The following is a 19,894-nucleotide window of genomic DNA, read 5'->3' as shown; positions in this document are numbered from 1 at the left end:
TAAAAGGTTGCATCTGTACAGTCAGATGATAATAAACCATCATCATCATCAACTTGAAAGGTGAAAAGTTTAAGGGGGAACATTTTCATTCAGAGGGTGGTAAGAATGTGAAACAAGCTGCCAGTGGAGGTGGTGAATGTGAGTTCATTTTTGACTTTTAAGAGCATATTGGACAGGTCCATAGATGGGAGGGTATGGAGGGCTATCGGACAGGTCAATGAGACTGGGCTAAATAAATTAAACGAGATGGGCCTGTCGCGTGCTCTGGTTCGAAGGTTTGCAAACTCACTGCTCCTCTTTAATCTTTTATGACCAAGGAGGAGAATATTTGGCCCATCATATCCATGCCAGCTCCCAAGGGGAGCATTAGTTTCATTCCCACTCCTGTTTTCCAATATCCCTGAAAGCAAAGTTGATGCAAGAAAAAAAAGACTTGCATTCATATATCTGTAATGCCTTCAACATAGGAAATCATCTTAAGCTAGTTCAATGGGGATATGGGTAAAAACTGACATTCAGCCCAGGGAGATTGTCGAGATGGTTAAGGGCTTGAGAAAAAATGGATTTTAAAGATGGGTTTAAAGGAGGAAGAAGAGATGGAGGCAAGGAGGGAACTCCAGTATATTGTGCTTGGCATTTTGCATTTTGCTCTAAGCGTAAAACAGTACTGCACAGCAACAGGGCCTTTGGCCCACATTGCCTGCACCGAGTATCAATCTGGTTTATTTTCATAAACATGTGTCACAATAGTTGCATAACAGGTACAAAAATTGCTATATATTTTTATAAATACACTATTTAAAAATAAATAAATGAGTGCAAAAGAAGAGGAAAAATGAGGTAGCGTCTGGGTTCATTGCCCATTCAGAAATCTGGAGGCAAAGGGGAAGACGCTGCTTTTGTAACAATGGGTAACAACCCTCGCTCTTGCAAGGTATACAGGTTCTAAAATAGAGAAACCTCCAAGCACAACAATTAACACTGCACTATCTTAAGAACGCAAATGCATCCAAAAACAATGACTGAACACTTGTGAATATAAAGAAGATGGTCATTCTTCTAGTTTACCTGATAAGCCTCAATGTAGGAAACAGCCAGTTGTCCCTGGTCATAGAGCATCTTTTCAAAGTGGGGGACGTGCCAGTGCCGGTCCGTGGAATATCGATGGAAGCCCTAGCATAGAGCAAACAACTTTAAAGTTTGAACAAACATTCAATTGTTCATATGTTGCACCCATACTCTCTCACAGTCCAGCTGGAAATAAAACCTTGCATTCTGTCAAAGATTTGTCACCAGATTTAAATAATCCCAACAATCAGAGAGATTTTAAAAATATTACATTGTTTTAATTAATTAAAAATACTATGAATTAAAAAATCTAAAACTTAAAACACATCAAAGCACAGAAAATAATTAAAAACATTAAAATAAAGAAATAAATAGGTGAACTCAATTACATGAGCTTAATTACCCATCTAATCGATATCTCCAGGAATTCCCATTCAAGTTAATGGAGTTGTCAATTAGATCAGGTTTGTGCAGGATGGTTGCATGATGCCCACATACAAAGCAGAGCAAAAGATCCACAAATATCTGTCTCTCAGCACATCTCAGACCTGCTGTGATTTCCTGCAAGCGCAAGATGGACCATCCCAGCCATAACTGAACTGTTTGCCACAGCAGACTCCATCTGGTCTGTTCTTTCTATGGTCACTATCCTGACCCAACTCCAAGTTCAAACATTTAATTCTAAAACTTTCTAATTAATTCAAATTATTTTTTAACATTCTAAAAAATTCTGTCTATTTCTGTATCCTCAAGGGAAGGGTGTCAAGTGAGTGAACAAAACCCTTCCAGAAATTTCAGTTCAGTTCCCATGGCATTAGGCAGTACCTACCATCACATTCACTGACCTCTCCACTGCATTCATCACCCTACTTATCTGACATTCAATGATGGAGCAGTAATTCCCTCCAGCTAAACAATGGGAAGACCATTGCCACTCCACCACCAAGCACTGAATCCATCCCTGTCCCTAGCAACTGCCTGAAGCTCATGAAGTAAAGCAAAGAAGTCTGCAGACACCGCGATTGTACTATATACACAAAATTGCTGGAGAAACTCAGCAAGTCCCACAGCATCCATAACTTTATGAAGGGTTCAGGCCTGAAATGTTGGTCGTACTTATTTACCTCCTATGGATGCAGAGGGACCTACAGAGTTTCTCCAGCAATTTTGTAAATTAACTGCCTAAAGCTCACTCCATTAGAGCTATAGCTGATGTCAAAATGAGTATCCGTGTCCAATCCATTGCCACGACACTGCCTCCTTAACATTGCACAAATGCAGCCCTGCCTTTCCTCATCTCCCATTGAAAACAATTGCCATCCTTTGGTAATCTTGATATTTGACTATTCTAATCCTATTGATGCTGACCGCACATCTCCCGAACGATAGTGAAACCCCGAGGGGTCCAGGCCCATGGATCCCTGAAGTTGATAGGGTTGTTAAGAAGGCATATGGGGTGCTGGCTGGCCATCATTGCTCAGGGAATTGATTTCAGGAGTCGTGAAATAATGTTGCAGCTCTATAAAACTCTGGAGTGACCACACTTGGGAGTATTGCATTCAGTTCTGGTCACCTCACTACAAAGATGTAGATTCTTTGGAGAGGGTTCAGAGACTTACCAGGATGTTGTCTGGATTGGAGAACGTCTTATGAAACAAGGCATTGGTGTGACATCTTTAGTGTGATGAAGGACAAAAGGTATTGTAAGGGGTGCCAGGCAATGCTAATGGCAACTCTTTGTTTGCCTTATGGCAGGAAAAAGTTAAAGTATATAATGTATATTACATTTTAATGTATTATAATGTGACAAAAAGAGGAAACTTGAACGTTAAAGTGACTGAACAGAGGTACATAAGATTTTGAGGGCAGAGATAGTCCGGACAGTCGGCACGTTTTTCCCAGAGCAACAATTGCAACCAGAGGATATCTGTTTGAGGTGGAATGGAGGGAAGTTTAGGGGATACGTCAGAGATAGGTTTTATTTTGCTTAATTTTTTATTAAACAGTGAATGGTGGATGCCAGGAATGCATTGCCAGGAGTGGTGATAGAGGGAGTACAATAGAGAAATTCAAAAGACTTTTGGACAGGCAAATGGATGCAAGAAAAACAGCGGTTTTGTGTGTGAGGCCAGGAAAAATCTAATTGTTTCGTAGGTTTACATAGGTTGGCACAACATCGTGAGCCGAAGGGCCTGCCCTGTGCCATAATGTTCTACGATACACATTTGAGCTCAACAAAACTCTGTTGTCCATATCCCAACTCACAAGAGCTCTTGAGCATACAATATCCCTGTGCTTGATGACTTACACCAGCTTTTAGTCTACCACAGATCTAGTTTTAAAATTCTCATCCACTTGCAAATCTCAACATACTCCAACATCTTATGAGCCTCAACTTCAGTCCCATCCAACTGTGACTCTCCCTTCAGCAGCTCCAAAACATCCTTCCTCAGCCTCTCTTCTCATTTTTCTTTTTCAGAAAATCAAAGTCTACCAGATGGCCAAAATTTTTGTTAATCTCTTCCAACATTTCACATGGTTAAGTGCCAATTTATATTTTACTTCGTACCTTTAGAGTTTTTGCAATATTAAAAGGTAGCAATAAATGCCCATTATGAAAGCCTCAAAAGAGTATTTGAGACTCATTCTAAATCCAAAGATCAGACCTTCAAGGGAAATCAACATGTCGCTGTCCCCAGTTGGAGTTACATGGAGGATGTGAAAATGAGACATGGAAGGACGTCAGTTCTATAATCGGTCAAATTCTCCAGAACTTGAACTCTTGTAAAAATCTCATACAATTCTGATTAATGCCAGAACATTGTAATCAAAAGGTCACCTCTTCTGTGGGTCAGATGGGCCTTAAGCACTGATTGATGGTGCATTAAGAGGATGAGCGAATTTCCCTTTTCTTGGTAATTAACCTACAATAATTATATTCTCTCAAAGCAATTCATTTATACTGCTGAGATGAGGTGCTGCACATATTCACAGAGTTCAACAGGAAGGAAACAAAGCCCTTCAACCCAACGTGCCAATGCCATTTACCTGCATTCGTCCCAATCCCTCTAAACCTTTCCTATCCATGTGCCTGTCTAAATATTTTTTAAATGTTGCAATTGTCCCTGCATCTACCACTTCTTTGGGCAAATCATTCCACACATCCACCTCCTTCTGTGAGTAGAAGGTGCCTCTCAGGTCCCTTTTCAGTCATTTCCCCTCTCACCCTGTTGTTTTAGATTCCTTTACCCTGGAGAGAAGTCTCTAATTATAAGGAAATTACCTTATTTAATTTTTTTTTTGCAAGCACGGTAAAACGGTCTTCTTAAATAATAATCAACCTGATCAAGATATTTTTGTTTTCATCTACTTAGACCGGTGTGTCTCAACCTATTTTCACCCATGGATCTCCGTAAGTATTCCTTTACTTACCAAGACCATCTCTTACAAGCCCACAGTCCACCAATGTGTGGGAATGAAGTGCTGCCAAACTCAAATCCAAATTTTGTCATCAAATTATGGCCTCGTTTTACATATTTTTTTTGTTTCTGTATCAGTAATATTGGGTGTTCATTGCAACATCAGGGACGACCTATAACAAACCCACCAGTCATCCGAGGATCACAGGTCACCCAATTAGACCCAGTTATCTCCAACTCATCCAGAAGAGGCTTTTCCAAGACTCGGAGTAACCTACCTGGCCAACATGATCGCGGATTCCTCCAAGAGCCATCATTTTCAGCGTGTGCAGAGCCATCTCCAGTGCTTTGGCTCCATCCTCGGAGGTCTTGTTCAAAGCCCAAAATCGAAATAGGAAATTGAAGTTTACTGTTTGGAGAGGGATAACAGATTTCACAAGTTCAGGCAACATTAACCAACCAAAATCTGGGTTCACCACAAAGTTAAACTAGTTATCCTTCTCCATTCCCCCTGGAATTCCCCCTCCATAATCAACAGCACTATTTTCCATTTACCTTCCATGTTTCTTCCATGTTTTGTTTCTTGTCTGCAGACACTCCTTTCTTGCTCCCTTTTAAACATGATCCGTCAGGTGCATCTTTCACATACACCTTCCTTGCTTTGCCTTCTCCCTCCCTGCTTCCCATTCTTTCACTAACAGTTTCCTCCTATTCATAATGAACTCAAAGTACTTTGTATTGTCCCCTATTCCTATTCATTCTTTTCAAAGCCCTCAAAATATTGGATTCCTCATCCTCTCAATATTCCCTTCTAACAATGTTAAAACCTGCCTTTTGTGCCCAACTTTGCAATTAATCTCATCACCACAAAAGTTCCTTCCAGCATTAATATTAATAGTTTCCATGTCTGGATTTAACCCTTTGGACTCTGTGTCCCAGTTTTCAGGGACTACCAAAAAGTGCAAATATTCCGCGTCCCGGTTTTCAAAGACGACCACAAATACATATACTCTGTGTCTCAGTTTTTCTGGACTGGTTTTATTCCCAACTGGTTCATACTGATTTTTAACCTTTCATACTCTAGTTTACCCATGAACCCACTCAAGAGTATGTATAATGAAAGGTTAAAAATGACCGGTGTCCAAAGGGTTAAATTAAAATCACTCCACCGTGCCTTTGTCAGAAAATTCCAGTACAGTAGTGGAAGATGTGCCTGGTCCAATGATTTTACATTATTTATAAAACAAACTTAGCACACACTGTTCTATCAGATATTCCCTAAAAGTCTCATTTAGACAGTTTTTTTAAAAAAACTTTAGCGTGCTTTTGATGTCCAAAGATGAATCCATTAAAAATGGGAATGTACAAGAAGAAACCCTCGAAGAAACAGATCGAAGCTGACTAGACTTTTCAGACAGAGTGCAAAGCTGCACGTCTTGAGAAGGGAGGGAGGTCCAGCAAGTTGGAATGAGAAAGGCAGCTGAAAGATCAAAATGCCACAACACCAAAACACAGTAAATCAGTCGTGGAAAACCCAGCTCTTGTGTATTGGTGGAGGAGGTGACAAAAAGGAGTGAAGGTAATAAATGAGTGCTCACAGATAAAGATAACTAAATCTGGTGTGCCAGGTGGTGGATGGGTAGGGAGAGAGGAAAAAGAGGCAGTATTCTGAGAAAGAGAAGCTATGAAGACAAAGCAAAGGAGGGAATAAGAGTGACAGATTTAAAAAAGTCAAACTTTCAAAACATTAAGATGTTGGTTATTCCAAATGCTTCAATTATCTCTGGCTAGCATTTCCTGACATCCTCCTCTCCAATAACCTCCATCCCCAGCATATTCATGAATTTCTTCACCATATGATCATGCCTTCTTCACTTTTTCCACAAAGCCTTGTGCCCAAAGCAAATCCCTCCCTCATCTTTCTTTCTCTCTAGCCCCAGTATTTCACCAGACTTTCTAAAATTCATTTCATCTGTGGGGTCCAACTGATGTTCCTTTGACTCCATTCTGCTCTCCCTCTGGCCCACTTAACATATCGCACCAGCTTCCTCGGTTTGGGACTGCCAACTACAGAACACTGGCCATAATCTCTCTCGCACTTTCATTTGCCTTTCCTGCCACTTGTAACACACAAAATTGATGGGTAAGGAAAGACCATGCTACCTTTCACACTGATGCATCACATTCAGTGTTTAGCATTTGTATAAAAAGGGGAACAGGGACTGAGCAAAGGACCACTTTAGATTACGAAGGAAAAACTAGAGGAGCATGAATGGGAAATCAGAGGTGGAGAAGATGAGCAAATTTAAATTCCTGGGCGTCACCATCTCAGAGGACCTTTCCAATACAAGAATGTCATCATGTAGAAAGCACGTCCATGCCTCTACTTCCTCAGAAGGTTTTGTCTAACATCATAAACCTTGGCAAAATTCTACAGATATGTAGTGGAAAGTGTGCTGACCACTTGCATCATGGCCTGGTATAGGGGCACCAATACTTCTGAGCAGAAAGTTCTGTAAAAGGTAGTGGACAGAGCCTAGACCACAAGCAAAACTCTTCCCACCTTCGAGAAAATGTACATAGAATGCAGCAATCATCAAGGATCCACAGCTCCCAGGACATGCTGTTCTCGCTGCTGCCATCAGGAAAGAGGTCTAGGTGCCACAAGACTCGCACCACCAGGTTCAGGAACAGCTGCTACCCCTCTACCATCAGACCCCTCAACAATAAACTCAGAGGCCTCATCTCAGGGCTCTCTGGTAAAGCCCCTTATTAATAAGGGCACCATGGTGGGCCTTATTAGTAAGAATGAGGAGTCAGCAGATAGCGATGAGGTACAGTCGCTGACAGACTATATCTGAACATTGATAAAACAAAGGATATGGTTTTGTCAACTTCAGGAGAGGGGTGAGAACCACGCTCTGCTGACCATTGGCAGCTCCACTGTCGGTCATCAAGCGAATCAAGTTCCTCAGAGTGCACTTAGAGGAGAGTCTCAGCTGGTCCCTTAACACCAGCTCCAATGCCAAGAAAGCCCAGCAGTGCCTCTACTTCCTGCAAAGGCTGAGGAAAGTTCATCTCCCACCCTCCATCCTCACTGCATTCTACAGAGGATGTATTGGGAGCATTCTGAGCATTGCATCACCACCTGTTACAGGTACAGCTTCCAAGAGTGCAAGACCCTGCAGAAGATAGTGAAGTCAGTGGAAAAGATCATTGGGGGCTCTCTTCCTACCATGAAGGACATCAATGCAGCCAAAAGGCAATAAACATTGCAAAGGTCTCCACACACCCCCTCACCTAAACTGTTCTCCCTTCAGCCTCTGGTAAGAGATACCTTTACGTCAGATTGGCAATAATTTTTATCCCCCAAGCTATCAGGCTCCTGAATTCCTAGAATATATATGGATAGTGTACGGTAGACTTTTACTGTATACGCTTTCATATTTTAATGTGTTTAACTTCTATTTCACTTGTATTTATGTGAATATGCTCCGTGGTTCTGAAGAAACACTATCTTGTCTTCACCATGCAAGCATGGCGTGAATGATAAATAAAAATGAAAACTTGACTTCAAGGACACATACTTTGCACATTATTTATTATTGAATATATATTTTCGTGATTCTGCTTAAATACGATTTCTTTAACCAAGATGTTAATCATCTGTCCTTTGGCTCTATTTTAAAGGGATTATTTAAATACCATGGAACACCTCAGCACAGACCCTTCGGCCCATCTAGTCAGTGCCAAACTACAGCCAGTCCCTGGGTAACGAACGTCCAACTTTTGGACAACTCATATTTATGAATGGACTATGCACGGCTTCAGCAGTTCATTGGCTCAAGGAAGGAGAATGCTGTCCACCATTGCCCCCCTTGATGCCTTACTTCAAGAAATGGACTCCAGTAGTTTTATATGCAAAGAAAGACAAAATATATACTATGTACTAAGACAAACATTTGACTGATGCTAAACGTACTTGTTCCAAATTACCTAAAATTCGACTTAAAGATAGACTTTAGAAACAGGTCTCATTTGTAACCTGGAGATTGTCTGTATTATTCTGCCAAAACCCATTGACCTGAACCTGGACCATAGCCCTCCCATCCATGTACCTATCCAAATGTTTTTTTTTTAATTTCAAAATTGAATCTGCATTCACCACTTCAGTTGGCAGCTTGTTCCGTAGTCTCACTGCTCTCTGCAAGAGAAAGCTCCCCTAATATCCCCTTTAACCATTTCACCTTTAATACCAGTTGTATTTGTAACCATCCAAACATCTTTAGGTATCCCTATAGTTCTCACCTGGTGAAGGGAATTTTGGGGACACACTGAATCCCCCATATTCGTCCTCATATGAATGAGCCAACTGCTGGAAGCAGTTCTTCATCACCTGGGGACAAGGAGGCGGCATGCCTTCCTTGCTAGAGCTCACTGCTCCAACACTGTGCAACGCTGCAAGGATCTTGTTCCCACGTTCAATAATTCCAGTCTGGTCTTTCTTCCACTGAAACAAATATTTTCAAGGAGAAACATGGAAATATGAAACACAAAGACTGCAGAAGCTAGAATCTGTGCACAAACAACCAGGTGAACACAACAGGTCAGACATCAAACTGAGGTGCTGCCTCAAGAAGACAGGCAACATCATAAAGAACCTTCATCACCCTGGTCACAACCTCTTTTCACTGCTACTTTCATGCAGAAGGTACACAAACCTGAAGTCCAGAACCTCTGTTTTCCCCCCAACAGTTATCAGCCTCCTGAACCTGCCCATATCATAACAGTACCACAAGAACAGCAAAGGTCTGCATGGCCTACTGTCAGAACACATAGATTGCATACTAAACAATTATGAGCATTTTTTATTTATTTTATTTTTTCTTTCTTTTATATTTATTATCTGTTTTACCTTCTCCACAGCACGTGCTGGAGAAACTCAGCAGGTCATGTAGCGTCCACAGGAAGTAAAGAGTAACCACCATTTCAGTCCTGGGCCCTTTGTCAGGCAATATCAAAAACAGGCAGTCCCCTAAATATAAAGGTGTGGGGAGGGGGAGGAGAAGAGGAGGGAGGAAAGGATGGAGGAGGAACACAGTGAAACAGGTAAGAGGCATAGGTGAATACAGATTGGAAGATAAAAGATTTTTTTTAAAGCTGAGAAGTGATAGGGGAGAGGACCAAGGGTATCTTTCAGATATGAGAAGGAAGGGGAAGGGGTGGGGACCTGAAGGAAAGGAGACAGAGAGGAAAGGAAGAGAGACTTGGGGGTGGGGGGGGGGTTAATGAAAATTGGACAAGTCGATATTAATGCTGTCTGGTTGAAGAGTTCCCAGATGAAATAAGGCATTGTTCCTCCAATTTGCAAGTGGTGTCAGTTTGGCAGCGCATGAGGCAACATCCTATGGATACTGAATGACCTGCTGAATTTCTTCAGCATGTTTGTGGATTGCACTCAATCCTAGCATGGGCAGAATTTCTTGTTAATTATATTTAATTTGTGTTAGTGTGTTTTACATAACTGAGACACTTTAGCAAGGTGCTCCTTGCCTCTGTACATTGTACTTGGGTATAGAGCAATAAACTCTTCATTCATTCACTTGAAGATCTTTTAATACCAAAGAATAACAAACCTGCTCAGCCACATTCATCAGTATAGTCTTAAATCCTGGTCGGTGTAAACCATCCTCGGGGGGGAAGTAGGTTCCTCCAACAAAGGGCTTGAGGTCAGGGGTCAACCACACACTCATTGGCCACCCTCCACCTCCACTTGTTGCCTGAAATCAAAAAGAAAAAGGGGAAAAAAAACTTTTATTAAAGATTCCGATGAAAAGTTGCACTGATATTCACCTATCTACCACTGCTCAGTGAAAACTGCACAGGGAAGAGACTATAAAAGCAGACTTACTCCTATTAGCGCAATGCCATTACAGCGCCATCAACCCAGGTCCGAATCTGGCAATGTCAGGAGTTTGTATTTTTTCCCCCGACACCTGCATGGATTTTCCTCAGGTGCTCCACTTTACTCCCATATTTCAAAAACATACAGGGTTGATAGGTTAACATTGAACATAAAGGGTAACTGGTCAATGCAAATGTTACTTGTCACTTATCAGCCAATGCCTACAAATTATTTAGGTCTTGCTGCATGCATGCATTGATTGCTTCATTTGCTGAGGAATTGTGAATATTATGCAACCATCAGCAAACATCTCCACACCTCTGTCAAAGGTGTTGTCTTTCAAGGGAAACATCCGTCAAAGTTGGAAAATGACGGTGCCACTCAAGCTGTCAACTTGAAGTTTGAATGGAGTTTTGTTCAGAAGTGTGAACGGTTTGTTACATCTTATTCTGCAAAGAAAAATAAACACTCCCATCTGTTGCAATCTACTTCGCCGTCTGTGATTACATTCTTTCTTTGGCTTGGCTTCGCGGACGAAGATTTATGGAGGGGGTAAAAAAGTCCACGTCAGCTGCAGGCTCGTTTGTGGCTGACCAGTCCGATGCGGGACAGGCAGACACGATTGCAGCGGTTGCAAGGGAAAATTGGTTGGTTGGGGTTGGGTGTTGGGTTTTTCCTCCTTTGCCTTTTGTCAGTGATTACATTACTACATGCATTAACATTTTTCTGGGACTGATCACCTTGCACTTCTTCAATTTAACAGTCTTTGAGGCAATCCATGCTCTCGTAAGGGACAGGAGGGTGTTTAACACAATCCTCTCCTACACTTTGTACCAACTCCTGTCTCACTGTGAACTGACAACATGCAGAGACACCACATACTGGAATCTAAAGCAAAAAAAATGCTGGTGGAACTCAGCGGATCAGGTAGCATCAAAGGAGGGAAATGGGAAAGAGCTCAGCAGATGATAGGTGGAGCAAGGAGGGGTGAAGGATGACAGACTGATGGAGAAGGTCACGAGACAGAGGAAAGGGAATGTCCATTTCTCTCCATGGATGCAGCTTGACCATTCATTCCTCCAGCAGTTTGGTGGGTTTATTTTTCCATGTAGCAGTTGGTGTACATGAAGCACTAGTGGCAGGGCAAGGATTGTGTCAATCACTCCATAGCAGAGACAATATAATTGGCTCTCCACTCAGTTCTGGATCACCTAGACAACAGCACCTCATAGATCCAGCTAACCTTCATCGACTACAACTCAGCCTTCAACACTATTATTCCCTCAGTGCGAATCAACAAGTTCAAAATCCTGGGCCTCTGCACCCCACCACCCTGTGCAACTGGATCCTTGATTTCCTCATCAGAAGACCACAGTCAATACGAATTACAAACATCTCATCACCAACAATCAACACAGGTGCACCTCAAGGATTGTATGCTTAGCCCACTGTTCTACTCACTATACACCCATGACTGTGCCGCTAGGCACAATTCAAATGCTATATGCAAATTTGCCGATGATATCATGATGACATTGATGACTGCAACGAGGAGGCGTACGGGGGGGGGGGGGGGGGGAGATAGATCAGCTAGTTGAGCGGTGTCATAATAGCAACCTTGCACTTAATATTAGCAAAACCAAGGAGATCATGTGGACTTCAGGAGAACACGAACCAGTCCTCATCAAGGTGTCAGCAGTGGAGAGGGTCAAGAACTTCAAATTCCTGGTGTCAAAATCTCTGAGGATCTGTCCTGAAGCCTCCATGTTGATGCCATCATGAAGAAGGCTCGCCAGTGCATATACTTTGTGAGGAGATTCAGTATGTTACTGAAGACTTGCGAAAACTTCTACAGGTGTACAAAGGAGAGCATTCTGGCTGGTTGCATCACTGTCTGGAGGTGCTGATGCTCAGGACGAGAAAACTCTAGAGGGTAGTTAAGTGGCCTGCAGCATCACAGGCACCAGACTTCACTCCATTGAGGACATCTACAAGAAAGCAGCCTCTCTCCTCAAGGATCCCAACCATCCAGCTATGCCCTCTTCACTCTGCTACCATCGGGAAAAAGGTACAGGATCCTGAAGGCTCAAAAAAGACTCTTCCCCTCTGCCATCAGATTTTATTTATTTTGAAATTAGGTTTATAGAAATGTTTGAACTGCCACACTGCCACACAACACTGAATTTCAAGATATGTTCGCGACAATAAATTTTGATTCTGATTCTGAAGATGAAATCCAACATCAATTACTTTTCATTCGTGGCTGTGAATATCACCAGTAAAGCTAACCTTTACTGCAAAGGAGCTCTTAAGGGGAAGGTCAGCCCATTCTTGAACTGCTGTGGTGAATTAAGTACAGGGTACTTCTGCGATACTTTGGGATAAGGAGCTCCTAGATTCAAACTCACAGCAGCGAAGGTACGGTGTAGTACTCAGAGGTCAAATGGAGGTGATGGGACTTCTGTCCACTGTAGTCTTTGTCCTGCGTCTAAGGGAGATGCAAGTGAATAAACCTCCACAGTAAGGGCTACAGGATGTCCAAAAGTGTGGGAGATCTCCTGAACCCAGTCATTGTGCAGCCATCATGCCCCTGTATACCCGTGACAGCACACCCAAACACAGCTCCAACTCCAGATGACAACAACATCATAGGCAGCATCTCTAACAAGTTGGGAGTACAGAAAACTGATACACAGACTGCATGTAGTGTCTGGGCAGCAACCAATCCCTTAATATTAGCAAGATCAAGGAGCTGGCTACAAACCTCCAGTGCACACATGTCAAACTCTGGCCCAAGGGCCAAATTTGGCCCGCGATATAATTATATTTTGCCCGCAAGATCATTTCAAAAATGTATTAGAGGTGGCCCGCTGGCCGCCGCGCCAGTATAGCGCATGCACAGTAATACAACAAATCCCAGAATGCATTGGCGTCAGCCTGCTAATCGCCCCCACCTCCTCTGTTTACGTTGCAGGGTCTCACCGTGGACTCTGGTTTTGGGGCCTGGCCGGTGTCAGGGGAAGCCAAGGCCGCTTCCCAGCACCCGGAACCGGAGGTCTCGGGCCTGACCTCGCCAGGACTGTTGCCCACTCCCCCTCCCTGCCGCAGGCCGATCCGCGACTCACGGTGACTGGGCCGCTGATCCGCCGAGATGCTGCCCTGCAGCGAGAGCCGATGCCCCCGCACTGTCGATGTCCAACCCGATCGCCCGCAAACCCCGCCCTCCCGCACACAGGCCTGAGTAAGTATTATGAACTTTAATCTCAGGATAAAACGATCTTCCAATAGTTTCATGTCACAGTGATAAATATATTCCTGGTTAAAAATGGTCCTGCACCTGGATACAAGCTCATTAGGCATAAAACTTGAAAAGTGTGTAAATCAAAGGATATCTGTACCAATGGAAAAAGGGCATGGCAAATAACCCTGCGAGAGTTCATGCCCACAATCAGTCACCCATTTGATTGTTTTAGGAATCATGTTATTCTCCCACATTCTCAATAGCCCTCAGATTTTACTATTCGACAGCACACTAGCAACATTTGACAAATCCTCTATAGAGAAATATTATTTATTGAATATTTTATTTCTCATTTGTTAATGCTTCTGGAAAGAGTTTATCCAAAACTATTATTAAACATTTATTTTAATAAGAAAAAGTTTAACATTACATATGTTGAAAGAAGAGAAAATATGCAGACGTTGTTGAAAATTTTCAATAAATCTTTAGTTCGGCCCTCGACTTAGTTCAAGTTTTTAATTTTGGCCCTCCGTGAATTTGAGTTTGACACCCCTGCTCTAGTGGAAGGGTGGAGCTCGCTCCCTAGTCTACATCAATGGTACGGAGGTGGAGAAAGTAGAAAGCTGCACTCTCCTGGGTTTAAATATCTCCAGTGACAAGTCCTTGTCACTGATCTTGATGCAATGGCCAAGAAAGCGCACCAGCATTTCAACTTCCAATGAACCCTCAAGAAATTTGGCAGGTCACCTGCATCCCTTTAACAACTTCTACAAGTGCACCGTTGAAAGTATCCAGCTAGGGTGCATCATTGTGTGATACAGGGACTGATCCACCCAAAATCACGAAAGAACCTGCAGAGGGTTGTGAATGAGGCACAAACCATTACACATAATCCCCTTCATTGACTCCATCCATTGCTTCTGCTGTCTAGAAAAACAGCCACATATTACGAGACCCATCCCACCATGGCCACACTCACTTCACCCTCCCCCCCGCCCCCCACTCCCCACCCTCCTCCTGCCAGGAAGATTCATGAGCACAAGATCACATACCCCCAGTTTATTTCACACTCCTGCATGAACCTCAGAATAGTAAAATGATGCTGTTACTGTCTTTGCGCCATTCCAACTGATCCATCTCAGGAACTCTGCACTTTTGTCCTGTGTCTTGCTTATTGTACTCTGTCCAAGGTTTCTTTTGGTCTACTCAACCTCGAGACTGACAAACTGCAAGGTGGTGTTGAATTTCTTGAACTCTTGATTGAACACTGTAACTTGTGCCTTGCAGGTGCCAAACTTCAAGTGGCCAAATGCCCCAACAGAAGCACTGACACAAAAAGAGACCAAAAAATTAAGCAATTGTAGTTTGACCAGTCAGGAAGAAATAGTCTGGCAGGTTCACAAGCTGAGCTAGAATAATGCTTTGGCAATCAGTAGCTGAGGAACAATGTGAACAGAATGTTGTTTTCTGTGTAACAATAAATCCAACATTGCTTCTCCAGATGGTTTCCTATTGAAATCACTCACAGCACACATCGCCTTCCACGACTATTAGCTGCAGCTCGCTGGTTAAGATCACTTCCAAGTCAGACCAATTATCATATGCAACATAAAGAGTGGAACTGATCATCCTTTGAATGGGCCATTAACCTGCCTTTTCCCTCAGGTGGAAATAATGGACCCCAAGGCATTATTTCTGCCCCATCAAACATTTCCTCTCAAAACATATTTAAATCATTGCTGACACCAAGATGAAAAAATGTGTGGCATTTCCTTCCTTTTGAAGATGCATCTTGTGATGCAGGTATTTCAGATGTCCTCTGTCAGAAATTATATACAAATCTTTCTTTCAGGAAATCATGCAGTTGATGAACCCACTTGAATTTTATACATTTCCATGGGATCATACATCATTCTTCTAAACTCAAGAAGGTGTGACTACACTGATAGGGTTGTACCACCTAATAGTCAGAGAGAACTGGAGGAGCAAATCTGTAGAGAGATAGCAGGCTGATAGAATAAATAGAAAGTTGTGAAAGTAGGAGATTTTAACTATTGACTGGGACTCCCATATTGTTAAAGGGCTGGATGGCTTGGAGTTTGTCAAATATGTACAGGAAGGTTTTCTAAATCAACATACCTCATCCTTATCCAAGGGTGAGGTGCCAGAGGATTGGAAAGTAGCTCGTGTTGTTTTGTTGTTTAAAAAAGGCTCCAAAAGTAAACTAAGAAATTACAGGCCAGTGAGCCTGACGTCAGTAGTAAGTAAATTATTGGAGGGTATTATGAGAGATCAGGTATACAAGTAGTTGGACAGCCGAGGCTGATTAAGGACAGTACCAACAAGGGAGGATGCAATACTTGATCTCCTATTAGGGAACCTGACAGGACAGGTGACAGATGTATTGCAGGTGAACGTTTTGGGTCTACTGATGGTCTGTCATCAGTTTCAAGTTCATGTTGGATAAGTCTAGTCCTCGAGTTGAGATTCTAAATTGGAGAAAGCCCAATTTTTTGGAAATGAGATAGGATCTAGGAAGAGTAGATTGGGATATGTTGTTTTCTGGCAAGGATGTGTTCAGTAAGTGGAAGGCCATCATAGGCGAAATTTTGAACGTGCAGAGTTTGCATGTTCGTGTCAGTTAACAGGCATAGGGAACCTTGGTTTGATCTGGTTATGAAAAAGAGAGGTGTCTAGCAGGTATAGGCAACAAGGAGCAAATGAGGCACTAGAGAGTATAGAAAATGCAAGAAAGTACTTAAGGCGGCAAAAAGACATGAGGTTGCTTTGGCAGATAATGTGAAGATAAACCCGATGAGCTTCTACAACTATGTTAAGAGTGAAAGGATAGTAAGGGACAAAATTGGTCCCTTAGAAGATCAGAGTGGTCATCCATGTGTGGAGTCTTGTGAGATGGGGGAGATATTAAACATTTTTTTTTGCATGTATATACTTAGGAAACTGGCATAGTGTATAAGGAAGGAAGGGAAACAAGCAGTAGTGGCATGGATCATGTAGAGATTAAAGAGGAGGAGATGCTTGCTGTCTGACAGCGAATAAAGGTAATTCACCAGGCGTGACATGATATTCCCTCGAACCTTGAGGGAGACTAGTTTAGAAATTGCAGGGGCCATGGCAAAATTTTTAAAACATCCTTATCCAAGGGTGAGGTGCCAGAGGATTGGAAAGTAGCTCATGTTGTTCTGTTGTTTAAAAAAGGCTCCAAAAGTAAACTAAGAAATTACAGGCCAGTGAGCCTGACGTCAGTAGTAAGTAAATTATTGGAGGGTATTCTGAGAGATCAGGTATACAATATTTGGACAGCCAAGGCTGATTAAGGACAGTCAGCATGGCTTTATGGTTGGTCATGTTTAACAAATCTTATATTTTCAAGGAGGCTATCAAGAAAGTAGATGAAGGAAAGGCTATGGATGTTGTAAACATCAACTTTAGTAAGGCCTTTGACATGGGAAGTTAGTTCAGAAGGTTCACACACTAGGTATCCAGAAAGAGGATGTAAACTGGATTTGAAATCGGCTGAATGGGAGAAGACAGAGAATGGTTGTGAATGATTGCTTCTCAGACTGGAGGCCTGTATTTAGTGGTGTACCTCAGGGACCATTGTTGTTTGTTGTCTGGATCAATGATCTGGATGATAATTGTGGTAATTTATATCAGCAGATTTGCTGATGACACTAAGATTGGAGGCATTGAGGTCAGCGAGCAAGGCTTTCAAAGCTTGCAGAGGGATCTGGACAAACTGGAAAAATGGGCCAGAAAGTGGCAGATGGAATTTAATGCAGAAAAGTGTGAGGTGTTGCATTTTGGAAGGACAAACCAAGGTAGGTCATACACAGTAAATGGTAGGGCACTGAGGAGTGCGGAGGAACAAAGGGATCTGGGAATTCAGATACATAACTCCCAGAAAGTAGTGTCACACGTAGACAGGGTTGTGAAGAAAGCTTTTGGTATTTTAGCCTTCATAAACCAGTACAGGAGTTGGGATGTTACGGTGAGGTTGTATAAGATATTGGTGAGGCCAAATTTGGAGTATTGTGTGCAGTTCTGGTCACCAAACTACAGGAAGGATATCAATAAGATTGATAGAGTGCAGAGAAGATTTACTAGGATGTTGCTGGATCTTCAGGAGTTGAGTTACAGGGAAAGATTAAACAGGTTAGGACTTTATTCCTTGGAGCGAAGCAAAATGAGGGGAGAATTGATAGAGAGCTATAGATAAGTAAGTGCAATCTTTCCACTTAGATTAGAAGAGATAAATACAAGACATGGCCTTAGGGTGAAAGGGGAAAGATTTAGGGGTACTTCTTCATTTAGAGAGTTGTGGAAATGTGGAATGAGTTGCCATATGACATGGTAAATGCAGGATCCCTCTCAAGGTTTAAGAATAAATTGGATAGATACATAGATGGGAGAGGTTTGAAGGTTTATGGAATGGGTGCAGATCAATGGGATGACCAGTAGGATGTTTTTGGCACAGACTAGGGCCAAATGGACTATTTTCTGTGATGTAGTGTTCCATGGTTCCGAGGGATAGGCCCACAGAAAGAAACAACTGACGATGCTAGAATTGTAAGTGAACAAAGAGAAACGGGAGGGACTCTGCGGGTTATGCAGCATCTGTGGAGAGAAATGGTCAGTCAATGTTTCAGGTCAGCACCCTTTGCTGAGTCTCGACACAAGTCCTAATTTGAAATGTTGACTGACCATTTCCCTCCAAGGATGTGGCCAGCCCCACTGGGTCCCTCCAGCTTCTCTTTATTCAAGAAAAGGTTCCGTTTGCTTAATTTCTCCTGATTTAACAACACATTGTACCAAGTATCAATGTGGTGAATATTCGCTGCTCTCTCTCCGAGGGAGAGCAGTGCCTGGGTGCATTACTTCAGATGCTGGCTCACCAGGGTTCTATGCATTCCCTTTATGACCAATTAGAATAAAAAGGGGAGAAACTCCAGCAATTTCATCAACCATAAGCTCACCTGCAAAAACATCATGTAAACTTGATCAACATCTGGCCTCTCTTCCCGATCAACCTTGATGCAAACAAAATTCTTGTTCATTATTTTGCTGATTTCTTTATTTTCAAATGATTCACGTTCCATAACATGGCACCAATGGCACGTAGAATACCCAACTAGAAAAAGAAAGAAACAAATAAAAGTCAGCCAGAAATGGCACAGAATGCACAAACTCCATACTTTTCCCAAATTAGTGGAATGGCTGGAAAGCCAGATATCTTAACTGCAAACCAGTGTTTTATGAAAGCAGGAATTAATCTTGTAGCATTCTTTTAATACAAGTCAAACTATATTCATGTCTGAATGATTAACTTTAATATAGACCAGGAAGGGATATCCAATAATCAGTGAGTTAGATCATCTCACCAGTGTGGCAAATGAGAGATCGTTTGATATATATATCTGACTGTTAGGCCATTGGGTATAATACATCAGCAATGGTCTTCAATAGCTGCAACACACACTTTAATGCATCCCAGAGTTCTGTGCCAATACACTGCAGTGTGAAAGTACAGAACTGCTGGGAATCAGATCACCTGGATTCTCCATTAGATCTATGGAGCTCCTGTGGTGTGGATTGTGGAGGGTCACATCACCTGCTTGGTTCTCCTGTTGGAACCTTGTTGGAAATGTGGTTTGGGGAGGGCCATGTGACCTCTCCACTTGGAACCTGGTCGGTGTGGAGGATCATCTGTCTTCTCCAGTGGGCCTGAGATCAGAAGTAACCTCACCTGCCAATCAAGGGTTAAATCCACCCACAGGTGAGCCTGACGGGCAATTGGTCCGAGCAGGTCCTGTGAACGGCGCCTGTATTGAAAAGGCAGATGTCGAACCTGCTTGTCCTATTTTGCTGTTGCCTTGAGACTATCACTGAAGTCCAGGCTGCAGAGCACGGGCTGCATGGGAGGGCCAACTGTAATGGGCCCATCCCAGATTCTAAGCTGTGGTCAATGCTGGAAACTAGGTTCATTGATATACTTGTTAGCTGTAATTAATTTATTATTTATTAGCATGCTGTGCCTTCTGGAGATAAATAGAGTTGGTGGATACTGTATGTTTAACCCTCACATTCCCAATCAGGAGTTGAAAATGTTTAGCAGGGATTTATTCACAGCCGATGTATAGAGATTTGTGTATTATTACTGTGTATGTGTTCGTTAGTTGTAACCATTGCTGAACTCCAGGCTGAGCCAGCAGCAACACTAGAGATCAAGCTCATAGTTTG

General features: G+C 42.5%; 1 protein-coding gene across 27 annotated transcripts in view; it reads right to left on the bottom strand.

Moving 5' to 3' along the window:
* The window catches only part of spata20 (spermatogenesis associated 20), a 352,217-nt gene that overhangs the window by 314,106 nt on the left and 18,217 nt on the right, over window positions 1-19,894 (bottom strand). For all 27 annotated transcript variants that reach the window (XR_011354678.1, XR_011354681.1, XR_011354685.1 and 24 more), the window contains 5 exons: window positions 18,631-18,785; window positions 10,124-10,267; window positions 8,796-8,997; window positions 4,766-4,896; window positions 1,069-1,173 (listed from right to left, as the gene is read on the bottom strand). Coding sequence is in view for 21 of the 27 variants with exons in the window: in XM_069929404.1 (XP_069785505.1) it covers window positions 1,069-1,173; window positions 4,766-4,896; window positions 8,796-8,997; window positions 10,124-10,267; window positions 18,631-18,785 (737 nt within the window). In the remaining 6 variants the exon portion in view is untranslated. The remainder of the gene's footprint in view (window positions 1-1,068; window positions 1,174-4,765; window positions 4,897-8,795; window positions 8,998-10,123; window positions 10,268-18,630; window positions 18,786-19,894) is intronic.

The sequence above is a fragment of the Narcine bancroftii genome, chromosome 3, assembly GCF_036971445.1.
Source record: "Narcine bancroftii isolate sNarBan1 chromosome 3, sNarBan1.hap1, whole genome shotgun sequence".
Lineage (NCBI taxonomy): Eukaryota > Metazoa > Chordata > Chondrichthyes > Torpediniformes > Narcinidae > Narcine > Narcine bancroftii.
The sequence above is the reverse complement of the archived record's forward strand: the minus strand, read 5'-3'. Positions and strand labels throughout refer to the sequence as shown.